The sequence below is a fragment of the Sceloporus undulatus genome, chromosome 2 (genome assembly GCF_019175285.1).
Source record: "Sceloporus undulatus isolate JIND9_A2432 ecotype Alabama chromosome 2, SceUnd_v1.1, whole genome shotgun sequence".
Classification (NCBI taxonomy): domain Eukaryota; kingdom Metazoa; phylum Chordata; class Lepidosauria; order Squamata; family Phrynosomatidae; genus Sceloporus; species Sceloporus undulatus.
The window spans coordinates 160,126,517-160,153,404 of NC_056523.1; the positions used below are offsets into that span (position 1 = coordinate 160,126,517).

Sequence of the window (26,888 nt, forward strand, 5' to 3'; positions counted from 1 at the left end):
TTTTCTCCGCATCTTGTCGCCTCCCGGTGGCCTTCCCGGCTTGGATATGAAGAGTCCAGTCAACTCCCCCATCCCAGCCACTCCTTCCTCCCCTTCCCTACCCACCCCTCTCCGGTTTTTAACCCCGCATTGAATTAACTGCTTAACATTTAACTAACAGGGAAAAATAGCATGAAAACTACCACAACAACCACAATTCTATTTAATAAACAGGTCCTTGCCAGCCAGGAGATGAAAGAGAGAGAGAGGACAAACTGGATCCTGTGCACCCACCATGAAGTCTTCTCTCACATTCTCATCAAATATACCCATAATGGTGGTGGGCAGGAGAAAGCCTTCCCCTGAGGGCAATGGGAGAAAAAATCTCCCATGGCATGCTCCCCCCCCCAAAAAAAACCAGTCTCTACTTTATGGTCAACTTTGCAATAACTATTCCATCCGTTTCTCATGGATCTGGCTTAATTCTGGAGAACAGTAAGTAATGACTTTAGTGAAGACAGTTGTCATAGAAGTAAGATGAATATAGAAGGTTGTGTAATGAGAGCTTTTGTTCCATTTTTGAGGCTCCCCGAGGTTTGGAGTGGTGATCTGGAGTGAGTTTTTTCACTATGTTCACTGTATGCATTTTGTTACTTTTTGAAATTGTATTCTGTGTATAGAAAACATTTGTTTTACTCTTCCATGAAGAAAATATTTTAATAATTAGCTAGAGCACTTGACTTAATAATGCTTTTTAAAGAAGAGAATATAGCAGATTTAATAATTCACTTGAAAGCTAAGACTTTTTCCAACACTATTTCTGATTAAGCAGGAAACACTTGATAAATGCCAGTTGGTATGGGGGAACTGGATCAGAACACCAATTGACTAATGACTGTTAGTTTTAATTGACCCAGTTCATTTGACAGGCAGCAACATTTCATGAAGGGCTGTGAAAGCATTAATTGGAGAAAACATACTAGATTCCTATTGAAACACTCAAGTCCTAGGAATATATTATATAATGTTAATTCATTCAAAGATCAACAAAAGGCATTCATTAAAGCATCCATTCCACATGCAGACAAATTACACATCTGAGGAACCTAGTTCATCCTGACAGTAAGAAGACAATCCTAGGCTAGCACCTAACTTTGCAAATTTCAGTATGATTGATAATGAGTTGTGTTAAACTCTAAAAGTGTCCCAAAACCTTTCTCCTTTTTTGGGCATTCTTTATCTCTCAAAACAAGAGGGGGGAAGCACATTACCATGTTTAGTCAGTTATCTACTCAGCTAGTCAGAATTTTAAAGCATTTCAGCTGCCACATACCTCTTAAAGATGTATGGAGGCATACAGGGCAGACATCATGTGGCAGGTCCAAAAGCCTCTCTCACCATGCCTTGGAACTTTTACAGAGGGGTTTGCTTTCTGCCTGCCTCTGGCAGCACAACTCAGGGTCGTTGCTTTTCTTTATAATTCTCCTAGGCAAGAGGCTCCGTCTGTAAAACCAGTCCTAGATGATATGGTGCTTCTTCTTCCAGGTCTTAGGAGCAGAGCTCCATAAGCTGTTAATTCAAGAGTTATCGGTGGCCAGGAGGAGGAGTATAGCAAGCCACTGCTTATTTTCCTTGATTTTCAACAGTCCGCCTAGATGATTACTGATACAACTAAATCAAGGAAATGGATGTATATGTGACTCTGGATGTCTTACAGGAGGATCTATTAAAGATGACACGCTTCTGCCACCGAGGGCCTGTGGCACAGTTCAGTATTGTAAAATGCTTTTGGTGCAAGGTAGTATGTTTGTTTGCTCGCCTTGCCCCTGCACTGCTCAGGAGTAAGCAGTGGCACACTTAATGTTTCTGGCTATGATTGCCATAATTCTTGACCATAAACTATTAATTTATCTTTATGGGAGTCATACTCTTAAAATATCTGGAGGCACTGGTTGCCAGCTCCTGATTTAGATAACATACTAGAGAGATGGAGGGCAAAGACCCAGGTATCTGAAAATGAAGGTAGTTCGTGAAGCAAAAATGGGCATCCCTGCCCTCAATGTGTGTATATACTGGACTACAAAATGTTCATATATGGTCTGATGGGCATGTAGTTTTGAAGGACTAGGGCCAAAGTTCTTGAATTGCATTAACTGTTACTCAGTCAGAAGAATTTGATTGTCTCCTGCATATAACTTTATTGCTTCCGATTTGTTCTGTCTTTCTGTGACACCGTTCAGCACCATTTTTGGACTTACTGTTGCTATCCCTATCGCATCCTTTCCCCTACTGTACCTCCTGCCATTTCTCTTAATATATTTGCAAGGCAATGAACCAGCCCTTTCCCCAGGTCCACCCTTGTGTGGGTGATTCCTTCATCTCCCTTGGCGATATTATGCCCAACTTTCACCTGCCTTTGCCTAAGTCCTGATTGGATCACGATGTTCCCAGTGCTTCATAATGATTGCCAGATGTTGCTTACCATTATTAAATCTACTACCGTTGGGGAACTTACCCAGCTACAGACTCCCAGCGCCTGCCTCTGCCCCCCGGGTTTTGCTTGCTCTGAGCTGGGAAGTCACTTGGTGGGGAGAAGAGTGGAGAGGGCTTGATAAATGAAATTCCTTCTCTTCCTCTTCTTGTCTCATTAATTGCTGAGCCTTTCTCCCTTTAGGGGGGCACCAGCCTAATGTAAACCAACGAAAGCTTGACATGGGTGAAGACACTGCAGATCCAAGCTGCTCAGTTTGCCAAACAGACGGCCAGTGGTCAGTATGGTGGAAAACTTCAATCAGGCTTGAAGGCAGTGGGATGTCTACATAAATGAAGAGGCACAGATTTCAGACAACTCCAGCTCGATCTAAAAGGCAAGATTCGTTTTAAGGGAGAAGGACAGGTTTACAAGAAGAAAGGCTTGGGTACATGAACATTTATCCAGACAGAACTGGATGTGATCCTGGTTCTTAGCCCTTGAATCAGGGGGTGAGCAAATGCTAATCTTGGTTGTTTGGTGGACTACAACTCTCATCAGGCATAGAAACAGGCCACTAATGAGGATTGTGGGAGTTGCAGTCCTGCAACACTTTCAGTGTTTACCTTAAAAACTTACCTATTAGTAAAATATTGGGGGAGGCTAATGGGGAAATGCATCTAGACTATTTGCATGTCAGGAAAGGGTTCTAAACATTCCGTTCTGTCCCATTACCCCATCCTGAGGACTTTTTGGAAAGGACAGAAGAGCCTCAAAATAGGAAGCATTTGACTGCAAGACTATTGTAAATTCACTTTCTCCTAAGAGGGTTCCTGCTTGGTAAATTGATGGTAGTGATTTTTGTAAGAGCCTTGACCTTTTTATAATTCTTGTATAGGCTCATCATCTGTTCACCACTGGCTTCCTGTCCAGCTGTCTCCTTGGCAGGATTCAGCCTGAACAGATGTGCACTGGCTCTCTTGAATGTCAGCTGCTAATGTCAGTTACTACTGCAGTTTCCAGTAAGAGACCCAGTGTGTTCTTCCTTCATAGGCGTACCTGGGTGTTTTGTACCTCAAGTGCTACTTATATTTTAATAATAACTTTATTACCGCCATTTGGCCAGCACAAAGCTAATTTGTCATCCAACTGGTATAATGTCATAATGTGTTTTAGTTTAGCTTGATCTCCATTGAGGACCAATGCAGTGAGGGTGGTGCGGGCAAAAGGCTAAAAATTTGCAGCAACAAAAATGCAACTAGCAGATAGTTAATAAGGCCACTGTTGGAAGCGCAGTACAGAATGACCATGAAGTCATCAGAGGGCGGCAGCGAGTAAGGAAAGTCCTGATTGAAGTGGACCGGTGAGTAGACATTGAGCAATCTAGGAAGAATAATAACCTGCATATTTCTATTCAGAGCAGTTTTGCAGAAATTCACTATCAAAAAATAGATTCCTGGTGAGATTATTCCAGTCACACTGATACTTTTCTTGTTCCTTCAAAGGGATAGATAACGTTGAAGTAACCGTTTAGCGAAGAGCACCACTGCTGGACACCAGATATTATTCAGAGAGAGAGAAAATTAAATTTTTGTTGGAATGTTTACCATCCAATCATGGAATAGATCTGTGTAGTATTATCTGGACTCCAAAACAAAGCCCAATCAAATATTGTTGTAATGTTTATAGGTTTACAGGTTTTCTGGTAATGGGATTGATGTTCTTGAACAAAGACTCGCCTCTAAGTAGCCGTCTAACAAGGGCAGTCATGTCTGATCCTGGCAGAGTTCTACCAGGTTGTTTTTCATTCCTGTACCTTAGTACAGGAAATGTACCTTTGACTATTAGGTGAATCCCCAGTTCGTAGTAGTTTGTAAACTGCCTCTGTGTTTGTCATTACTCTTCAGCAGTGCACGTCAGTGTACAGAGAATTTTACAGAGGCGCTTGAGGAAGATAGATGTGTCTCGCCCCTGTGAGCCTGCCATCTAATGTAAGTAGTTTAGGACAGTAAGAGATGAAGGTTAAATTGGAGCAAGTACCGTGGTTAACCAAAGGCTTAATGAAAATTGAAGTGAATAGAGGAGCATTTGGAGAATGCACTCAAGTTATCAGATGCCACAGAAGTAGCAGCAAACTAAAGATCTTCAGTCCTAGCCAAGTCTGAGAGTAAAGACCATGTAGGTGCACAAAATTGAAAAATGTAAGAGTAGAGATTTGATCATGATTTCTTTTCTCTGAGCAGGAGATTGGTGTGAGGAAACTGGGCACGTAGCATTGAGATGGATATGCGGACCTTGCCACAGCCCTGGAGTATGTTTACAAGGGACAGCACGCCTTCCCACCACTTGAAATGGACAGCTGCCCTCAGTCCTTGGCACCTGCAGAGCTTGGATTCCTTCTCATTCTCATCTGATAGCCAATGAGAGTAATTGAAGCTGTTTTTGCAGCCCTTCCTAAATATCATGTCTTGTTTTTGGGGCATGGAACAAGATCCTTCTCCTACCACTCCAGCTGCTATAAGGGATGCTGTGTGCTTCTGCTGAGCAAGGTTGTAATGTCTTTTTTTTGGGAAACAAAAACAAAATGGGATGGATGAGAAGTAAAATATATCATTGCACTGAAAGGGGAAGGGCTTGGCTCTTGCCAAGTTTGTATTGTTTTTTTGGTGGAAGTTAGAAATAATGGAATAAAAACATGTGGTTTAACACACTACAAGTGTTGTGTGAGTCACTAAATGGCAAGCCTGTGTGCTGTTTGTCTCTCTTGCCCGATCCATTCTAGATAGAACAAGCAAATATGCCATTCCCATTTCCCATGTCCAAACAAGGACCCCATGCGGATGGAGTACTTCAGTGTGGGTTGGCCTACGCCCATTACCTCTCCCAGAGTGGCCTCCTCATCCTCTTAGTTCTTAAATCCTCTCTGAAGTCCTTTTGAAACTTAACAAAGGAAACCCTTCTCGATGGTTTCTTCTAATCTACTGTGATTCAATATGCAGTACAGCTGCTAAACGGGGGTGACTGGATTGGGAAGAGGGTTCAGCCCTCACCCCAACTTCAGTTTCTCGCCCACATCTTTTGCCAGCCTTGTTGCACAGAAGACAGGTGTTCTAAATTGTCAGGGAAAGTCCTTGCTCTTTGTTCATTCCACTCCTCCCTTTTGCCAATGTGTTACTTAATATTTAGCTGTCCCCCCCTTAAAGCAGCTTTAGCTGGCAGATTTCCTGTTTCTCTCCTCCATGTACAGAGCTCTACTTGCCATCTGCTTCCTAGTTACCGAGGGAGAGCCTTGAATCAATAATGCCTTTCTTATGGTTCTGTATAGCCACAACACTGAAGATCACAAGATTAGGAGTCAGAGTTGGCATGGCATTCCAGCTTCCGTGCTCTCCACGACCTTCCCGCTCCTCCCCATTATGGGATTTCTCATCCTTCTTGTCTCCCAGCAGATCATCTGTCAAATTCAGGAAGAAGCTACACCCCATTAAGAGGCGGACGTAGTATTTTATTAACCGTCCAATATAAGTAAAGCAAGCTTACATTTTTGGATGCACTTTTACATGATCCCATAGTGCAGTACTCTCTTACTTTCATTGCACTGCTTACAACAGAGTGTACAGCTAAATGTGAAATTGAGATGGACAGACACGTGAGCTTATAATATTTAAATTTGGTGATATTGTTTATTCTGCCTTTAAATGAGGCGCATGTCCTGTGGCAGAATTTAAGTTACAAGAATTCCAGAGGAGGGAACTGGATGTTTCTAAGGCCATTCTTGTCCCTAATACTTTCTGCAGCCCCCCCCCAACATACATTTAGAGTTGGAGGGGATTTGGTTGGGCTTGGAGAGTGCATGCTTTCTCCCCTCTCTGAGCTAGAAGTTGGTGGGAAAGTTGAGAACGTTAAGGTAATCATTAATATGCTTTTTAAAAACTCTTAAGTTATTTATACTGAAATTACATACTGAATTGCCTTTTTAAGAATTTCAAAGTGGTGAGTGGGATAAATTTCTGTTATGTGGTCATTAAAAACCTTGCAGAATTTTTTATTCATTCTTGTGCCACCATCTTACCAGAGGGGTATGAATGAATCACAAAGATATCTATTCCAGCCACAATACATTTAGAAACAAACACCACCACATTAAAACAATATAAAGTCCTGTTATGGCATACAAAGGTTTAAAAATTACACATGAAGTCTGCTTAATTTTTTTTAAGTCTGCTGCTGGTGAAGCTGTGAAAGTCATGAAGGACCTGCCAAGTTCCATGGAAGGAATTATTCCACAGGGGGGATCAGCCTGAGAGGCTCTCTCCTATGTTCTATGAAATGAACCTGTATGTGGTGGCATGAGAAAAACCTCCTGTAGATCAGGTTCATCTGGCGAGATAGGGCCTTTCAATAGTATGGACTTAAGTTTGTATAGGGTTTAATGGTCCTGACCGCACATTGAATGTGCCAGAAACAAACTGGAAACCAGTGAGCCTTTTAACAGGAGTATGTATCCTGAAAGTTGTCCCAGTGGCATTCTGAGTGCAGCATTTTGGATCCACTTAGGTTTTGAAAGCCGTCCCACATAGAGTGCCCATGTAGACTAGAATAAAGGTGAAAATCCTACCATGATTGAATTGCTTTTCCACTCCTTTCTTTTTGTGTTTTTCGTTTTGGAGGGAAGAACAAGTAGCATGATTTTTGTTACCCGTGAATGTTTTCACCATCCCACCAAAATTTCTTGCTTTCCTCTTTTTCCTCCCATATAGCCTCATTTCTTTCGTATTCATCTTTTTTAGCTGATTCCACATATAGACCCAATGAAGTTCCCGAGGGAAACATTTAAAATTCCATTCGGGGACATATTAGGAGCCTCTATGCAATGTCCACAGGAAATCTGGTGCAAAGAAACCACCCCTCTTCCAGTGGCCTTTATTGCTTTTATTAGATACTCTATGACCCAAATAAACAAATACTGTATATTTTAGCCATTTTGGCATATTCATGTATTGATCATGAAAATATGATATGCATTGTTTATGATTACTCAACTGATTTTTGATCTAAACTCTGAAGGATCAGGAACCAGCAGTTTTACAAAAATATATGTAAACAACTAAGCTTGGGTAAAGAACTACTTTAGTAAAGTAACATTTGTTGGCTGCTCAGTGTTGGCTATTTAATAATAACTGGGGAAATGTAGTGCTTAAAGCCTGCCTTAGTCAGCATTTCAAAATAAACTTAATTGCCTCTTTGTTAGCAAATTCCTAATTATTCATACCTATTATTCTAATAGCAGTTCCAATACCAGGTTAGAGGAAATTCCGTTGCCCTAAAACTTTTTAAGAATTGTTATTTTAAAACAAATTTTACATACAACTGTGAATCACTTCAATGAAATGGATAAATTATCTGAGGCTGATCTGTATAACACGTTAAAACTGCACCAGATCAAGAGAGGAGGAATAGGAATGGCAAGCTTCTCTGGAAGGATCCTGGTTAGTTCCAACATGTGTTAAAATGGCACTTTTCTAGAGTTACTGATTTGGTCCTCATTCAGAGGACCTAGGGAAATACTACTTCCTTGTCGATCTAAATTAATGATTAAATAAAAGGCAAACTGTATTTACACAAGTGTCACTTTCAACCTCTTGTAAGATTCTTATTAATTATGAGGTTCATTTTTCTGATAGTATAATTGTTGTCTTTCTTCCAGCTGGGGGCTCACTGAAGGGCCAGAAGTGAACTTGCAATGCAAGCAGTTTCACGTTTTAGTGCCGCTAATAGCATTTTATCAAGAGTTATGGCCCTAGAGGCTATGATATACAGGGATGTTATTAGTCAGCCCGGTGTAGCCCAATACCTGAGGCACCAGATCCTCTCAGACCTTGGAAGCTCAGCAGTGTCAGGCTGGTTAGCACTTGATAAGAGACCACCATGGCATACCAGGTGCTGTAGGCATATTCAGAGGGGAGCAAAGCAAATTCCCTCTAAGTAAATCTTGGCAAGAAAACCCTATAACAAGGCTTAAGAAATCGATCCACTTAAAGAGTTGTTTCCACTTAGGATTTGTACGATTAAAATAAAACGTTTTAATAAAATCGATTAATAATACAGTTGTTATCCCGCTTTCAAATCGCTTTTTCATCGTTCCCATTTGCTTATTTAATCGAATTTTTTACTTGCACGCGTTATTAACGTTCTCACTGGCATGAAATCGGGTGTTAAAATAAAGCGACTCTTCTCCTCCATACCTTATTTGGGTTGTCAATCATAGTACGTCAGAATGACGTAACGTTAACCCGGATTTTTGGAACGATTTAACTTTCGTCAGCGTTTTCCATTTCATTGACCGTTTGTGAATGATGTATTTTGGCGGGTTTTTTAAATGAACCAATCAAAGGCTTAAACGATAAACGTACAAGAGCTGTCAGCCTTATATACATTTTCCCTCGAATTTTGTAGGAAACCAAAGCTCTTCAGGGAACTATGGGATTAGTGTTTCCAGGAGCATCCCCTTCATGTCTCCTAAGACAGCCAGGCCGAATCCCTTCAGAGAGCACAGAGATCAATCGGGAGGCTTCTGGCAAAGCAGGGGGGACCACTCTTCCCAAAGATTCTCTTTCAGGGTTGGAGGAGAAGGCAGGATTCCGTTTGAGAAAGGGAGGGAGAAAGGTCTATCCCCCCCCCCAATTGATCAAGGCCTTCCTGCCTGGCGATAGTGCCTCCTTCGAGGAGCCTCTTCCCTCCTGGGGAATCAGATGCTCCTCGCGAGGAGCCTTCCCTTCCCTGTCTGGCGAGCAATGCATCCTCGCGAGGAGGCTTCCCTTCCCTGCCTGGGGCGAGATCGAGCCAGCGGGCAGTGGAATGCTCTTGAGAGGAGCCTTCCTTCCTGCCTCTCCTCGTTAGAAATGGGCTCTCCCACACAGAGGGAGGTTGCAATCCACCGGGAGACGCTTGTAGTCCTGGATTCAGGCGCTTGAGCAGCCGGACTTCAGGCGCTTAAGCGCTGAAAGATTAAGGCCTGTAAACCATTGAAATAATAAATAAAATAATCCTTATCTCTTATTGAAAGACCAAGCGGGACAAAGGGGTGAGGGAAGAAAAATGGCGACAGCCACGGACGGATGGGACAGAAAGGGCAATCCCCAATGACAGCCCCATCGCAGTCACTCCCCTCCCTCCTTTAGCCGATTCCAATGCTATCGTTCTCATCTAATACTTACTCGGTTCTAACTCGAATCAGGGAAAAACACTAGGTAGGACTAGTGTTTTTTTAACACGCGTTAAATGGGAAAACACGGATTTTAAATTTTATCCCGCTTCTGGATTCGATTTCTGTGGGGACGATTCCGGGTTGCTCTAGAACCGTTCTAGGTTTAAATCGGATCCTAATATGAACGCCACTCCTGGATTCGATTCAGAAGCGGTGGTTTCCCCTAGTGGGAACAAGCTCAAAGCACATTAACTACAAAATTAGGTGGACTCTGTCTCTCCCCCCCCCCTCCTTTGCAACAGCTTTGGAGGGGACAGCTGTTATATTCTAACTGCACTCAATTAAATCCGTTTCTGCATTTTAGAATGTTATAATGTAAATTAGAATTAAACAGGAATGCTTTCCCCTCTTTGGGGGACACCCCCATACATTAGAATGAAAACCAATACTTTGTGATGATTCTGGAAAATAAGCAAAGGGGACATTATAGAATCAACAGAGATCAGGTACACAGGTATTGAGGTTTTCAGGTGTACATGTCAGTTTGAGCTTAACAAGGAAATGGGTGGTGAGGAGGAGAGCTTAAAGTACTTTGAAACTCATATTTCAGCATAGCTTTTGGGTGCTGAAGATTCCTTCCTCCCACAACGGCACATACTTTTCCTTGTTGCTGTTGGTGTCTCAGTATTTTGACTTGATGACCTAGGTGGACCTATATTCTTCCTTATCAGGCTGTGAGTTTATGTTTATTAGGTTTCGGTATATGTTAAAGAGTCAGTTGACGCAAAAGGATCTCTTAAATGTCTGCCTGAGATCTTATTATATACATATATCATTAATACACCTACAAACCAGATAACTCCCCGGAATGCTGTTATTACATTCAAAAATTTCCTTGTTGACTTAGCAAGTATTTATAATGTAATACTTCCTGTAGGCCCACAATTAAAGGTAAGAGCCTGTTTAGTTATCGATTAGGGAGACCCGGTTTGATTTTTCCATCAGCTGCATTCCTGGGTTCGTGTGCTTTTCATCTTTTCCGCACCACCTTTTTCGAGTCTTATTCCTTATGTAGAACTCTCTGCTGTTCTGATTCCTTACAGAATACTGTCTTCTAAAGTTTTGCCCTCCTTGTTTTCTTTGCCTTCGCAAGACATGGTTTGGCTGCAGTTTCTAGATTTGGAGGCAGGGTTCAAGGAGACTTGATCCTTTTGTCTCTTTTCCTACATATGGTCAGCACCGTGCAACCTTTTAGTATTTTATGCTTCCACAAAGCCATATTTTTCCAGGTTCCCAAGTTATTTAATTGGAGTATAGACGAGTGGAAGTTGATTGGATAACTTTCCTTGCAGCTGAACCAAGAGTTAATGCTGAATTCAGTCGCTGCCCCTGGGTGTCCTTCAACAGGGAGCTGGTTGGGGAGGGCTCTGGTCTCTCCCCCTTCATGGACTTTGGCTAAGATCAGAACTTTTGTCTGCTGTCTTGCGCAGCTGAAGCCAAGCACAGTAAAGCGTCCTAACCACGGTAGAGCATAGCTGCTGCTGCTTCTTCTGCTTCCAGTTTTAGCTGAAGCTGTTGGCACACTCACCTAGTGAGAAGGTAAGAGGGGCATTTGAGATGCACCATGACCAGTCCCAGACAATTACAAAAAAAAACCCCATTTGTTGTGTTCCTTCAAATCGTTTCCTACTTCAAAAAGCCTAAGGCAACCCTGTCATGGGTTTTCTTGGCACAATTTGTTCAGAGGGGAGGTTGCCTTTGCCTTCCTCTGAAGCTGAGAGTGTCACAGTAGGTTCAATGGCTGAATGGGGATTTGAACCCAAGTCTCTAGAGTCAGAGTCCAGCACTCAAACCACTACAACATATTATTTTCTCTGCAGGGTTGCTACCCTGTGGGTGGCACAATGGACAGCTAGTTTTTCTTGGGGGATGATGGGGAAACAATTGTCAGGGTTGGTGCTTGTAACACTTGAAAAAGTTGTTTTTGCTTTGGATTTACTTAGAGGAATCAACATATTGTATTTACAATAGGGACAGAAGTAGGGATGTGGATTCCAGGATTCCAACATTCATACTGTGGAAGAAAGGTGTACAGTTTGGTTATAGGTTTGGTGGGTTGTTTTTTTAAAACACTTGACATTTGAAATACTGAAGATGTGTCCAGTTCTACGAAGGGCAGGAGCATCACTAGAGGGTCCACATCAGTTGACTAAGGGGGGTGGGTGACACTACTGCTCTCCAAACATCAACCTTTTGGCAGAAATGGGCTGTCGGGTTCACCTGTGTACCTTTAAAATGTTAAAGAGATGGTGTGAGTGGGGTGAGGCTCAATGGGAGGAGAAAGGAGAGGCCCTAGGTTTTTTAAAATAATGTATTTTTAATTTTTTAATTATTTTTAAATTTTCTTTAAAAACATCACATCTGACCAAATTTTAACTTTAATTACAGGAAACTATGTTTGCGTGAATACATTTAGGCTGTGCACATGGGATTGTAATTTAAAAGTATAATTTTAATTTCACTAGTTGTTTATGTGCCTACTACTGCCGTTACATTCAGTGATATATGGGAATTACAATTTATGAGTTGCATTAGTACAAAAAACATTAGTAAGGATTCTGTAGGGTATATGATATGAGAGGAGGTCAATGGGGTGTGTGTGTGTGACACCATGAGTTATCATACCGGGTGATGCCAATACTAGTGATGACACTGTGTGCATTTTTAATTTAACTTAATCTAATCTCACCTCCCCACACCTCTTGATTCACACCATTTTGTTTGTCAAATTATAATGACTACACTACTGAGTCAGATTTCAGGCCAATAGCTGTGTATTCTCTTTGAGAAATACCAGAGAGGGTAATGATCACAATATTGCTTACTAGTGACCAGTTCCTTATTTGTGTTAAATGTCAAAATAGAGGTCTATCAGAAAAGTAAATAGCGACCTAGAATTTACATGCCCCTGCACCCTAAATTAAGTGATATCCCATACCATATAACTCTGTGATTAAGAGACTGTTTCCTTCAAATTAAATGAATATAATCAGCTTCTATCAAACCCCCAATATTTGCACAAAGGACATCAATGGGGCATGAGCCCAGATGATAACTACAGATAAGGTTTATGCAAAAGCCTCATAATCTTTTACAGGAAAAGCAACAGAGTCCTCTGACATTTTAAAAGCTAACAGATTTATGACAGAATAAGAATTTGTTTCCCAGAGTCTACTTTGATACTTCCATTTTTTTTCTTTAGAATTGTGTTAGACCACCACTTAAATATATGGAGAAATCCCCTGTATAGATGTATGTAGATAGATCACTACCAAAAATTATTTAAAATGTTATCCTGAGAGGAATAAAAAATTATAATACTGTACAGGTTAGGTAGCCTTTATCCAAAATAATTGAGACCAGAAGTGTTTTGGATTTCAGGGTTTGTTTGTTTTTTTAATATTTGCATATACATAATGAGATCTTGGAAATGGAACCCAAGTCTAAACAGTAACTTTATTTTTGTTTCATATACACTTTATACAGATAACCTGTAAGTAATTTTATATACAATATTTTAAATACTTTTGTGCAGCCAAACAATGAACCATCAGAAAGCACAGGTATCACTATCTCAGCCACCTACATGGTCAATTTTGGATTATGGTGTATTTCAGATAAGGAATACTCAAGCTGTATTTGACCAGATAATACACATGCAACAGCAGTGTGGTGATAAAATCCCATGGTGGCAGAGTGAAAGTTATAAACTATAAATGGAATTCAAACTATGAATACATCTGTAATGGGATCAGAATACTGCTGCCTTTTAGATGTTGTTGGACTGCAACTCCCACCATTCTCAGGGTGGCCAGATGTCATAACTGCAAAGGAGGACAAGACATTGAAAAATGTAGGGCAGTCAAGAAAATGTATGACATTACAAAATAAAAGCTAAAAACACTAATATAAATACAAATCCATTTCATAAAATTTATTTACAGCTATATTACTTATACTGCATTTTACCATGTACTCAACCGTAGTTTTCTGAACTTATATTTGTTAAAAAGGCCCGGTAGGCTTGCAAAATACTTATAGAACTCTGAACAAGACCAATGCTTAAAATTGTACAGTACTTTACTAGCAACAAAGCCTTGACTGAATCTACATTTAAATTATTCCTTTCATTTGTCCATTGTGCTGAAATTAAGGGGTAAAAACCTTTTCAACATTTGCATTGTTTCCTTAAGCAGTCCACTGCCTAACATGGGTTTGCTTGCTGTCCATTTTTGCTCTGAGAAACAAACACTCCCCGGAGAGTCTAGGGGCAAGTCTTTGCTGCTGCTCATAGGAAAAAAGAATTTTGCAAGGATCCATCCTGTCCCCCTATTTGCAGTGAGAACAGGCTGCAAGTGGATGAATTTCTTGAAGAGGAACAGCAAATATGGTGCTACTCAGTGTGGTTCTTATTCATGCTCAAAATGGATGCCATTTTGGAATCCTTCCTGGACAGAAGGTGGGAAAGAAGTATGTCTGGTCACCCTGATCATTCCCCACCACTGGCTATGCTGGCTAAGACTGCTGAGAGTTGCAATCCAACATGATTCTCACTCTTGATCTATATGTATATCCTTCCTAGCAAACAACTAGCTAATCAGAAGAAATGGTTCTTAAGCTAGCTCTTTCCTTGATGAAGTTTATTTTTAAAACATTGATGTACTTTCAAAATGTGATCATATGCCTCCAGTACTACAGTCCACTTGACTGAGTACCCAACTTGTTGGGGGCAATTAGCTTACACATTGTAAACCACATAGGGAGTGCTTAAGTGCATTGATAAGCAGTATAAAAATGTACTAGCTATCACTATTGACCATTTAGGATTCTGTCACTTCATTAAACCACCTTCCACTTCATGTATGCTCGATTTACACCCTTTGAATAAAAGAAAGGAAGGAATTTATATGAAGAGCTTTTAAAGAATTTACAACAGTCCTATAACTAACTGATAAAGGTAGAAGAAAATTATATCTGATGAAGGAACAAGAGATGGCGAGGCAGCTAGTGCTGGAAGCATTGGAATTTAGAGCTTGGGATTTTATTTGCCTTGAATATACAGCTTATTGTATCAACCAAGAAAAGGTACAGCTCTGTTTCTCTATTTGGCAGTTATCCTTAGGTATAGTTATCTAATATTTGGGGAAGTGTGTGATATAATAATTTCCATACCAGACAGAGTGCTAAATTGTACATAGATTGGCAACTTGGTGAATAGGGGTCAGGCTACAGTATGTTAAGTGCTATGCCTCTGCTAATAAACCTGCCTTGAATCCCACTGTGGGAGAAAGGTAGGATATAAATCCTGGAAATAAATAAATAAAATAATAGTGCATGTGTGAATGTGCATACATTTAAATTAATACTGTATATGAAAAACAACCATGATTATGGGCTTTAGAATTTTAACAAACCTGCTAATCTGAAGGTTAGCTGTGTATTTGTGACTCAATTCAGGCTACATTTCAGGATGGAAAACCATCCCAAGTCTCTATCTCTTGTCTAAGCAGACTGGATATGTCAATTTCAATTCTTTTTTTCTTTTTTTTTTTAATGTACATTGTTCCTTCTCTTCTCCCAATGTTTATATGCTGGACCATATATAAAGCAGGCCCCATATATCCTATCCTTGTTTGGGATGAGGCCAGTTACAAAACTGGGTTATGAAACTTTGCCTGATCCTGGAATTCTGGCTCATGGGGCTAATCCTCTAATACTTAACCCAGAGAGTCTCAACAGCGAACATGTGATAGAAAGCTCAGCATCCATTTCCTAGGTACTGAACTGGATTTAAGCCACTACAGTCCTATAACACTCAGCTGGCACGTGTCAAATGAGTGCCACATGAGATGGTGGGTTGATTTAGGCTTGGGGTGAAGACTGAACTTAACATCTGCTGGAATAGAATTCAGAGACATAGCCATGTAAGTCTGGAATACCATTATACAAAGAGAACTTGGAGCACTTTTGAGACTAACTGAGCAAAATAAATTGTCGCATACCGGTAAGCTTTCGTAGACTTGGTGTGAGGAAATAGACCAAGTCTATGAAAGCTTATGTTACAACTTATTGTGCTCAAAGGTGCTACAAGATCCCTTTGCATCTATTGAATTTCTCAAGGATCTAACCCACCCACATTTTTGCTTCTGTTTCACTTCATGCAGTAATTTCAAACCTCAATGAGACATTTTGACATTTTATGATAAATAGAATGCAAGATAGGATTATAAAGATTGTATTATGTGTTGTGGTAGAACATTACTTGACTTCTGCCCAGCAGCTCTTTTTGGGTCTGGGCTAAGGAGTCGAAGTACCAGCACATTCTGTTATGGTTCTCAACTATGGAAAGTGAGGTGAAACCCAAGCTATTTTTGCAAGCACACAGCTTTTGCATTAATTAAACTTAGCAGTTATTTTTAGTGGTAATATTGCTAACATAGATCATTAGACCAAAGGTTCCCAAACCTTGACCCTCCAGATGTTTTGGATATCAACTCCCAGAATTCCTGATTGTTGGTTGAGCTGGCTGGAGCTTTTGCAAATTGAAGTTCAAAATACTTGAGTGACCAAAATTTAGGAACCACTGAAATTTCTTCTTTATCCATTAGCAAGTGCTGCAAGGTTGGGGAACACACAACTGCACTGTTATTTCTACAACATTTAACCAGACCAGTTAAAAGTATCAGGTCCAAGTTACACCAGCAGACAAGGGATACTCTAAAGGTCTTTGTTCTAGATCTAAAAACCCAGTAATTTGAACATGCCTTTTATTATGTGATTAGGATAGACAGGTCCCATTCCTGACTTTGAGAAGATAACAAATTGGAGTTATAATTGAAATCCAGGCATACCTTAGTTCTTGACCTACCTTGCCAATCTTCCCTCTTCCTGCAGGCATTCAGGGACAACTCTACAATGTGGTGCTATGTGCTGCTCATCAGTGTTCTTTGGACTGTGGTCTGGTTCTTCCGAGACCGGCGAATGTTGCGTACCTTCAAGGATAAGTATGTTTTCATCACAGGCTGTGACACAGGGTTTGGGAACATGTTGGCCAAGAGGCTTGACAAGAAGGGCTTCCAAGTGTTAGCCGGTTGTCTGACTCAGAAAGGGGCGGATAATCTACAGCGTTCCAGTTCACCAAGCCTCCGCACCACCCTCCTCGATGTCACCAACTCTGAGAGCATCCGCAAAGCAGTAGAGTGGGTGAAGGGTGAAGTGGGTGAAAAAGGTGAGTCTCACTCCAGCAGGGATTAGGGGGGAAACAGGTTGGAATTAAGGCTGTATGTAAATAAAATCACTGTAATGGAGATTTGAACATGGGTCCCCCTGGTCTAAGTCCAGTGTTCTAAATTTCCATTAGCTGATGTAAAATAAGTATATGCAACAAATTGTACAGTATAAACATATTAATTTACATAATTTGGACATATCATGAAATGACATGATTCAGTGGGAAAAAACAATGCTCAATAAATCTGAGGGCAACGGGAGAAGAGGAAGACCACATTATAAATGTATTGGCTCAGTCACGGAAGCTGTGAACCCAGTTTTGCAAAATCTGAGCAGGGGTGTTAATAACAGTCTTTCCTGCAGATGTGTCATTTACAGGGTCTCTGTCAGTTGAAGCCAACTTGAGGACCCATAACAAAAAATCCAACTTTTTTAATGCAAAATTTGCATTGCTTTGATGCAGAATACTAATACTGACAATCCAGAAACCACACCACTGACTGGGAATAATGCATAAAGATCAAAGAATAACAGTTGAACCTTCTGCTCACCTGTGTGCCCAAGGAATTCAATGAAAACAACAACAACACAGTTGCTAGTGTAACTGCTGTCTAGCTGTTGATTTCGATTGACTCAGACAATTGGTGTCTCTATCTGAGAACAGACCACAGTAACTGGTGACAGTTCTTCAGAGTTTCAGAGAGAAGTCTGCACATGTTCTAACGGTACATGCACTAACATATTCTAAAGGATTGAACTGGGGAAGGGGGAACTTCTACATGTGTTCTCTTACTGAGCTTTGGCTCAAAGTTCCAGCCAGGGTTTATTATTTTTATACTACTTTCAATCTTCAGAATGCTTCCCACCTTTTATTATAACTACAGTGTGTGGCATCACTATATCCTTTTACAGGTGGGGAACTGAAACTATGGGCCCATCCACACTACATTTTAACCTGGTTTGCAAACCTGTTTAAATTGGAGTCATTCATACTTGTGTCAGGTTTTCCAACCCCCCCTTAACCCGGGTTAAGGGGAGGAGGAAGGCAGACAGGAATTTCAGAGGTTATTTGCAAAAGAACCGGGTTTTTTGTGGGAGCCGCCAATGAGAACTTACAAGTCAATCCCATTCAGAGCATCCCATCACCTCCACTCGTCTTCCTCCTCTCCCCCGCTACTGCTCTTTCTCTTCCTCCTATCTCCTCTTCCTCCTGCCCTTGCTGCAGCACCTGTTGTCCCTGCTCTTCCTCTGCCTCCTGCACCTGCCCTAGGTCTGCTTTCCTCCTCTTGCCCTCTTCCTCCTCATCTGCCCCCCACACCTGCCCTGGGTCTGTCTTCCTCCTCTTGATCTCTTCCTCCTCCTCATCTGCCCCCCCCCCCCCCCGCACCTGCCCTGGATCTGCCTTCCTCTTCCTCTTTTCCTCCTCCTCATCTGTTCCTGTCACTGCGACTGGCAGGAACAAATCTCTCCATGCACTCACAATCTCTCTTTTACCACATTCCCGAGTGAGAACAGTAATAAAATGCCATGGAGAGATTTGATCGTGGCAAATCAATGCCACTGAGAGTTTTGATCATAGCAAATCAATGGAAATAGCTCTGTTTCCACACTGGGTTATTTCCTAGTGTGAATGGCCTCTGACTCTTCCATTGCCTTGAATCCAGGTCCCCCAGCTCTGATTAGAATGTATTGGTTGCCTCTGTTGCATAGGCATACCCTTTTGCTTGGAGCAGAGCAGAGGTAGGCAATCTAAAACCTCCCACATACTCTGGGCTACAATTCCCATAAGGCTAATCCGCACTGCAGAAATAATGAAGTTTGACACCACTATAACTGCCATGGCTAAATACTATAGTTTTGAAAAATATTTACCTTTCCCTCTCAGAGAGCATTGGTGCTGCAACAAACCACAAATCCCAGGATTCCAGAAGATGGAGCCATGTCAGTAAAAGCAGTCCCAAACTGCATCATGCAGAGGGTGGCTGCTCCCACACCTTGATATGCCCTTCCATGGGAAGCGAGGTTAGCCTCCCCTGCTTGCCTTCTATCGGCAAGCAAAAATGGTTTTATTCAGGCAGACGTTTAATGTGTAATCATGGGGTGGTTTTTTTATATGGGGTGAGTATCGTGGCTTATCGTGATTTTAATATTTGTAACTTCATACTGTTTTTATGTGATGTTATAACTGTTTTATTGTAATAGGTTTTTAAAGAGTTTTTATTTGTGAGCTGCCTTGGATCATTTTCTGGGAGAAAGGTGACGTAGAAATTAAATAAATAAATATTTCTGCAGTGTGGATAGAGCCACAGTCCAGAAACAGATGGAGGCTACCAGGATGTCTGTACCATGAAATTTGATGGACCAATGGTCTTGATTCAACATACAACAGCTACATGTGACATCATTTTCCCTGCACAGTTCTCTCACAGAATTGGAGTAATGCCAGCGTGCAGTGCAGGAATTTAAACTCCTCATCCATCTCTTAACTCACCATTAACTCCATGCTTTATAACCCCAATTGATAGGCAAGGGGTGGGGTGGGGTGGGGTGGGAGAGCCATGTGGCTCCTTACATCCAAACAAACCCTTCCACTGAGAAAGGAGTGGTCAAAAGTTTGGGATGAGGAAAGCGAGGTGCTTTCTCCCTTCTTTCTCTCCCCACCCCACCAACAATCCATTTCCATCCTTCCAGGGTTATTTGGTCTTGTTAACAACGCAGGCGTGGCCAACCCCATTGGCCCTACCGAATGGATGAATGTGGAGGACTACCGTAAGGTCATGGCAGTCAACACGTTCGGAGTGATTGAGGTATCTTTGGCTTTCCTGCCTTTGCTCAAGCACGCTCGTGGCCGCGTGGTCAATACCTCCAGTGTCTTAGGTCGCCTCTCAGCTAACGGTGGTGGCTACTGTGTTTCCAAATACACCGTTGAAGCCTTCTCAGACAGCCTCAGGTAAGGCTTTACTTTTGATCATTCTGTAGCATTCTGCCAGCTTTCCCACCCCAGCCATTAATTTGTTCCTCCAGCCATATCTTGTTGTCTTCTCTTTTCTCATTTCCTATGTTTGTCCCCCCCCCCCCTTCCTGGTCTTCACTAGTCCTCTGGTTCATCATTTCTTCTACTCTTGGCAAACACAATGCATTTCCTTTATTCCCATAGCCAGCCCCTCTTCTTTCATATGTCCCCTCCTGCTTTTATTCTTCCTTGTTCTTTGCACATCACTCAAAGGTAAAGTAACAGTCTATCTCAGCTGCTCCTCCTGCTGGTGGCAAAACATTAAGTTTTCGCCTTCCGACTTCTCAAAAAGAAAAGAAAAAAGGTCTCTAGCTGTGCAGTCTTTCACATGTATACTCAAAAGTAAGTTCTGTTGAACTGAATGAAACTTACCCTCAGGTAAATGTTCATAGCACTGTAGCATTAGATTCAATATATATACACAAAGACAGAACAATTCAGGAATGGAGGGGCAGAGTGAGCAACTAGAATTTTTACAAGGGACCTCTGTCCATTTTAATTATTTTTCCCACCTTACTTCAGCCTTCATTTGATCACATATATTCATTTTCCTCTAAAAAGTCAAATAATATTCCTCCATAGCAAATCACACTAACTCTTTACAATTCTTATCTTGCAATTTATCGTAAAAAGTTGGAGTTCCCAAATCCATGGTGCTGCTAGTATCATTTTATTTTGCTCAGGATTCATTGATTTAGCCCTCACGGCACACTTTGTTTGTTTGTTTTGTTGTGTGCTTTCAAGTCCTTTCCAGCTTATGGCAACTTTCATGTTTGCTTGTTTAATATCTAAGATGCCTTTCTCCCAAGGGACCTAAGAGAACTTACATTTTTAAAAATGGAAGCATAAAAACAAACATTCTTCCTCATCTCAGCTTGTGAGTGCTGGAAAAAAGTTTCAAGTGGAATCCTATTTGTGTTTCCTGAGAGGTAAGTCCTGATTTCAGTGTAGCTTCCTCTCAGGTAAAGTGCAACATGCCCACATACATTGGAGTTGCGAAAATAAGCCATATGTAGCCCCCATAGTCATTTTTGCAGTCCCCCAAGCCCAGCTGGACACCCACAGCCCTCTACTTCTAGAAATTTTTTTAGCAAGGTGGGGGGAAATTATAAGAGCCTTGATGGTGCTGGCCCCTGACAGAAATGCAATTCTACAAGTGTCTGAACAATGATGTAGCTATGGTGAGGGAAAGGGGGACAACGACATTGTCCACCCAAATAATAATTCCAACCTCCCAATGAAATTTTCCTTCAATCCCGAACTTTCTGGCATTATGGTAACTTAAAACTTCAGGTCAGTATTTAGAAATCCAGTTTAGGTATCCAGAGGGGCAAGCACTGTTACAGTGCAAACACAGGAACTATAAGGTTTGAATAATTGGTGTCTAACTAAATAAAGGCACCAGATCCCATTTGATCTTGAAAGCTAGGCTAGGTCAGTCCTGGTTAGTATTTGGATGGGAGACCACCAACAAATACCAGGTGCTGTAGGCTATATTTGAGGAAGAAAATGGCAAAACAATCTCTTGGGTATTCCTTGCCTTAAAAAACCCTATGAAGTTCATGGGGTCACCATTAGTCATCAGGTGAGCTGAAGGCACATAGACACACACAGCTCCCTGCAGTGCAAGAAATTTGAAAAGTTCCCAGAATTTTTATTTGGGTGGTAATGGCCCTCATTTTGTTCCTCTCTTGTAACTACACCCCTGCTTCTTAAATAGTTAAGCCAAATAAGCAAATACTGTGACAAACCACTTCTCCTCAGCTGTATTCTACGCATCATGTCAGTATTTTGCCACCCTTGATGTATCTCAGCATGGTGCCACATGCAAGATGAACAAGCAAGATGACTTTTGTATTGATTGCACATTGATTGGTTTGGTGTCACCATACCAAAACCTAACACAACACTATGACTGAGATCACATAATGTGTTGTGTGCCTGTTTCCGACATGGCAACCCTAAGGCGAACCTATCATGGGGTTTTCTTGGCAAGTTTCTTCAGCAGAATTTTGCCATTGCCATCATGAAGCTGAGAGAGTGTGACTTGCCCATGGTCAACCAGTGGGATTACATAGCCAAGTGGGGATTTGAACCCTGCTCTCCAGAGTCCTAGTCCAACACTCAGACTGCTATACCACACTGGTTTACTAGATCACGTAATAGCCATCAACATAGACTTGATTGTGCCTAGTATGTGGTCAGAAAAATCTGAATATGATACAGCATTTAAAAAAAACATATTTTGATGTAGATGAATTCAAGAGACATTTTCAACTTCTGTCTAAATTGCATTAACTCACCAAGATCAGATGCAATGAGTAAGATAAAGGTATACCAGAATGGACCATTCTTCAACCATTTATTTTCTAAGGTTCCAAATTACTCTTGAGTAACAATATAAAAAGAAGGGGGTGGACAGAAAGAATTTTGGTTTATTGTTTCCCATGATGATCTAAAAACAAGAAGTGTTTAAATGGCAAAAGTTATGTGTGTAGTTTAAGCCCTTAACCTTTTATCTCTGTGCATACTTGAACAACAACAGGAAGCTGCTTGGGTGGCAAGTTTCCCTTTTTGTGTTAACTGCCTATAGTCTTGCCAACTCTTTTTTCAGACACATTTTTTTTAACTGCACAATAAGCAATGACTGTCAATTTCCTGCCTCTGAAACATGAGGACAAAAAAAGTTCCATTCTGCCTTTATGCGTGTTATGCTTAGGTCCCAGACAGTGAAAGCTAACTTGGAATCTACCCCTCCCTACCCAAAACACATATAGAGATCACTGGATGCAGGCTGTAGTTATGTGTGTCGCAGTTTAGCATTTAAATATTAACATGACTACAAACTGAAGGCTACACTTATGTAACAAATCAGCAGCTGTGCAATTCTTGTGTTCAAAAGATTCTGAAAAAGATTCCTACATACTGTATTGATGGAATGTGGCTGTAAATGCTGCAAATGTGCATATGGAACTCCTTCTCTTTCAGGAGGGACATGTACCATTTTGGTGTAAAGGTCTCCATTGTGGAACCAGGTTTTTTCAAGACTGCTGTGACCAACCTCGAATCAATAGAGGCCTCCTTGCGCCAACTCTGGGATCGAATGAGCCCTGAGACCCGCCAGAGCTATGGGGAAGACTTCTTTCCAAACTGTGAGTGCTAATGCAGCCACAACTACTGCCTGAACGGATAGGAAAGAATTAGGTCTGGCTCCTGTAAACGGAGCTATCCGCTTTTACCAGCCTGTACCTCTATAAAAAGGCACAGAACAGAAAAAACTTCCAGCAATTTAATGCAAACAAAAGTAGTTTTTCTCCTTGTAGCAAATTTCAACTGTTTCAGCTTTTTAAAAAATCAGCATTTACATTTTTCACCAACTAGCTTTTATTTGCCTTTCCAGTTTCAGGTACTGTTAGAGCAGCACTGTTTCCATAGCACCCCCCACTGATGTCTATTGGGAATTTAAAGAACCCTCCTTTTCTTTGGCGTAACTGCCCAGCATTCACAGCTCTCACTATGAGAAGGGGTCTTGAATGTATACTGTAAGATCCAGCAAATCTTCCATAGGCTGAGGAGCCAGTATCTCTCATTATGTATGTATGAGCAAATACTCCAAAATTCAGAAAAAAATCTGAAATACAACTCTTCTGGTCCCAAGCATTTCAGATTAGGGAGACTCAATCTGTATAAAGTACTGAGGGGATGGGGGAGCAGAGGAAATATAGCAGGTAGTACAAAAGAAGCCAATTTCAATGAACATTTAAATGATATCTCCGCCTTTTCCATAGACCTGAAGGTCCAGAAGTTCATCATGAACATTATCTGTGATCCAGATCTCAGCAAAGTGACCAACTGTATGGAGCATGCCCTGCAGGCAAAGCACCCTCGCTCCCGCTACAGTGCTGGATGGGATGCCAAGTTTGTATGGCTGCCAGCCACTTACCTACCTGCCTTCTTGGTGGACATTGTTCTGGCTACTGTTTTACCAAAACCAGCACACAGGGTCCGCTAGACTCCAAAGCGTCTTCTCCTACACCCAGTACCAAACCCATGGCCCAACCGACAAAAAAGATCACATTTCCAAAAAAAAAAAAAAAACAAAAAAAAAAAAGTTATGAAGAAATAAAAGTATTTAACCAGTGAGCAAAAGGTGTTCTCCACCCACCTCATCTTCCACAGGTCATTGGGGGTTAGGTTACTGAAACTCTCCGTAATACACATAATATAGACTGGGGTGGGCAGAAAATAAGTCTTGAGTGATTTGCTATAGATTTGTATTTCTAACTTCTAAATTGTTTAACAATGTAGCAAGAAAATGGCCAAAAATTCATCCCACTCCTCACATTATCTGCTGAAATAGAGAGCTTAGGGTAATCATAAGTGGATTTGTGTGTGACAAAACAGCAAGTTGTGTTCAGTTCCAGTTCTCCAAATGAATTTCTAGGTTCATAATTCTATCATTCAAAATGTGCTTCTCTTACAACACTGATTGGTTAGTCTTAGGATTCTAGTGGTGGGAAAAGTAGAATCCTGAGGGTACTTCCTAAAGTGATGTATTACAAAAAGGAAATCAAGATTATTATTTCTAAGAATGGCTTCTGATCCTTTAGAAGGGAACAGTAAGTGATAGACATGGGATTTATAGATTGTGAAGGAAAAAAATGGACATAGGATCCATCCAAACATCTACAGGGTCAGGAGAGAAGAACTGGATATCCAGTAGCAGGACAGAAGTATAAAACTACATGAGTTGTGGAATGGTGAGCAAGGGCGTTGCAGCAGCTGACTGTTTAGGGCAACTGCTTATGAAGCTTTCCAAGTCAACTTTTGTTAAAGGGAAGACCTGACATGGTAATGTGGAACAGGGATCATAGAGGGACAAACTTACAGCAGATTCTAGAGCACACTCCAGTTATGTAGGACCGCTGCCAGGTTCCCTCAGCAGTCCATGGAAATTATTAATATCCTACCCTTTTCTTAGTTTGGAATGCGAGGAGGTTTACAAATACACAGAGCACCTTTCACATATTTGGACACTGCAGGGAAATAGCAAGAGTGTGGTGAACAGAAAGATGTTTCAAAGAATCTTTTTTGTTCTTATTTATCACCTTATTAAGGAAGTTCCTGTACACTTCCAAAGGACCTCAGGGATTCCCCATGCTACAATTTGAGAACTAGGATATTTTACAGAGAAGGCGAAAGATGATCAGGGCTTCTCTACTCTGAAAGAAGACAGATAAACAGAGTTAAATAACCACACAATGAAAATATAGCTTTAGCCTAGTTGGATATGAGTAGCTCAGGGCCTGTTCATCTGTCTCCCTCAGTAATCAGAACCTGCCCTACAGATATCCAAGATTAGGAAGGCAGGTTTCACATATGTAGTAGTGGGCCAGCAGCAGTATAAAGATACCACAACCAAAAATCACTGAAGCAAGGAGGATCTGCCAAACAAAGAATGAGGGGAGAAAAATATCTGCACTTTCTTTATTCCTAGTGGTAGACAAGAGGCCATCCAGCTGCTACTGAACTATAGTTTCCATCATAGCTTGACCAACAACCATGCTGGCTAGGACCCATGGAGGGATGTGTGGACTCATTCATAAACCCAACTAAGGGAGAATGTCTGAGGCTTAAAAAGCATTCAACAACCCCAACATAAATATAGTATTGTGTTTAGCACCAGCTCACATGAAAAGAAGGCATTGCTATTAGTCACATGAGTGTGCTGGAAACAGCCTGCTTCCAGTGTTGGTTTTATTACATAGGTCAAAAAGGGGGGTAGGGGTGGAAGAGCAAAGCTAGTCAGCAAGAAAAGCTTACTGTGTTAGATCTGCCTTTCCTGTGACCTCACCACAGTATGATTTCTGCTACACACAACTTCCTCATTGTTATTCAGTAGAGCAAAACCCAGTTCAATTTTGAACACCAGATTAAAGGTAAGGAAGGCAATACAGTGGCATAACTAAGATGATATTTACAGAAGAGGTCAGGAAAACTGCAACTGCTGTACAAATTAACAGGAAGTCTACTCCCATATATTGATAGAGCAGGGGTGGATAACATGTGAGCCTCTAGATGTTGCTGTACTATAACTCTTATCATCTTTCACTGTGCTGTTATGGCTGGGAGTTGTAGTCCAACATTTTTAAGGCGACAATGCCAACCTTTGAGCCTATCCTTTGTTATACAGTGGGCCCTTGATATTTGCTGGGGTTTGGTTCCAGGACCCCCTGTGGGTATTAATATCTATGGATGCTCATCAATTAAATACAATGGCATAGTAAAATGGTGTCCCTTATATAAAATGGCAAAATCAAGGTTTGCTTTTGGAATTATTTTTAAAAATATTTTCAAGCTGTGGATGGTTGAATTCGTAGATACAAAGGACCAACTGTAATGTCATGTAAATGAAATACATATTTCTCTTACAAACCCCTTACAAAGGTATTCCACTAACAATTACCATGGACTAAAGCCTAGATAAGAACTGAAAGCAGGACAGAATAAAGGAATATTACAAATCTAGGGTAAGTGTTGTTTCCAATCAAGAAGTAAAATAAGCATCAGAAATACACATGCATTAGTTTAACACAAGAAGAACTCTCAGTTCCTACCGATCCCTTCGTTTATGGTGAGGGGCATATTGCCCTCCAGATGTTAAGACTTCAATCTAACCTCAATGAAGCATGACAGTAGACAACAACAACATTGGAAGGGACACACAATCCCCATCCTTGTCATAGCACAAGACTTTAAGCCACTTCCTACATTTCCAGAGCAAGATTCAGTACCATCAGCTTGCCTCCTCTGCTCAGCTTACACAAGAAAAGGCTGAGACAGATGAATGAGCCAAGACCAGGGTAAGCGTACCCAGAACTGGATGACGTAGGCCAGGATGAGGTTGAACACAAATCAATCAGAACACC

At 41.2% G+C, this 26,888-nt stretch overlaps 2 protein-coding genes across 4 annotated transcripts in view; one reads left to right on the forward strand and one right to left on the reverse strand.

The window, feature by feature from the left end:
• The window catches only part of MCRS1 (microspherule protein 1), a 554,896-nt gene that overhangs the window by 141,982 nt on the left and 386,026 nt on the right, over nucleotides 1-26,888 (reverse strand). The window lies entirely within an intron of this gene.
• Nucleotides 11,056-26,795, forward strand: RDH5 (retinol dehydrogenase 5). Of its 2 annotated transcripts, none has more exons than XM_042448669.1 (5): nucleotides 11,056-11,255; nucleotides 16,611-16,944; nucleotides 19,638-19,896; nucleotides 22,948-23,111; nucleotides 23,360-23,731. In XM_042448669.1, exons 2-5 carry the CDS (start codon nucleotides 16,632-16,634, stop codon nucleotides 23,392-23,394), a joined length of 771 nt encoding a protein of 256 aa, XP_042304603.1. In that variant the 5' UTR covers nucleotides 11,056-11,255; nucleotides 16,611-16,631; the 3' UTR covers nucleotides 23,395-23,731. The 2 variants fall into 2 exon arrangements, with proteins under 2 accessions (XP_042304603.1, XP_042304602.1); XM_042448668.1 differs by lacking the exon at nucleotides 23,360-23,731 and adding an exon at nucleotides 23,748-26,795 and having other exon boundaries at nucleotides 11,066-11,255.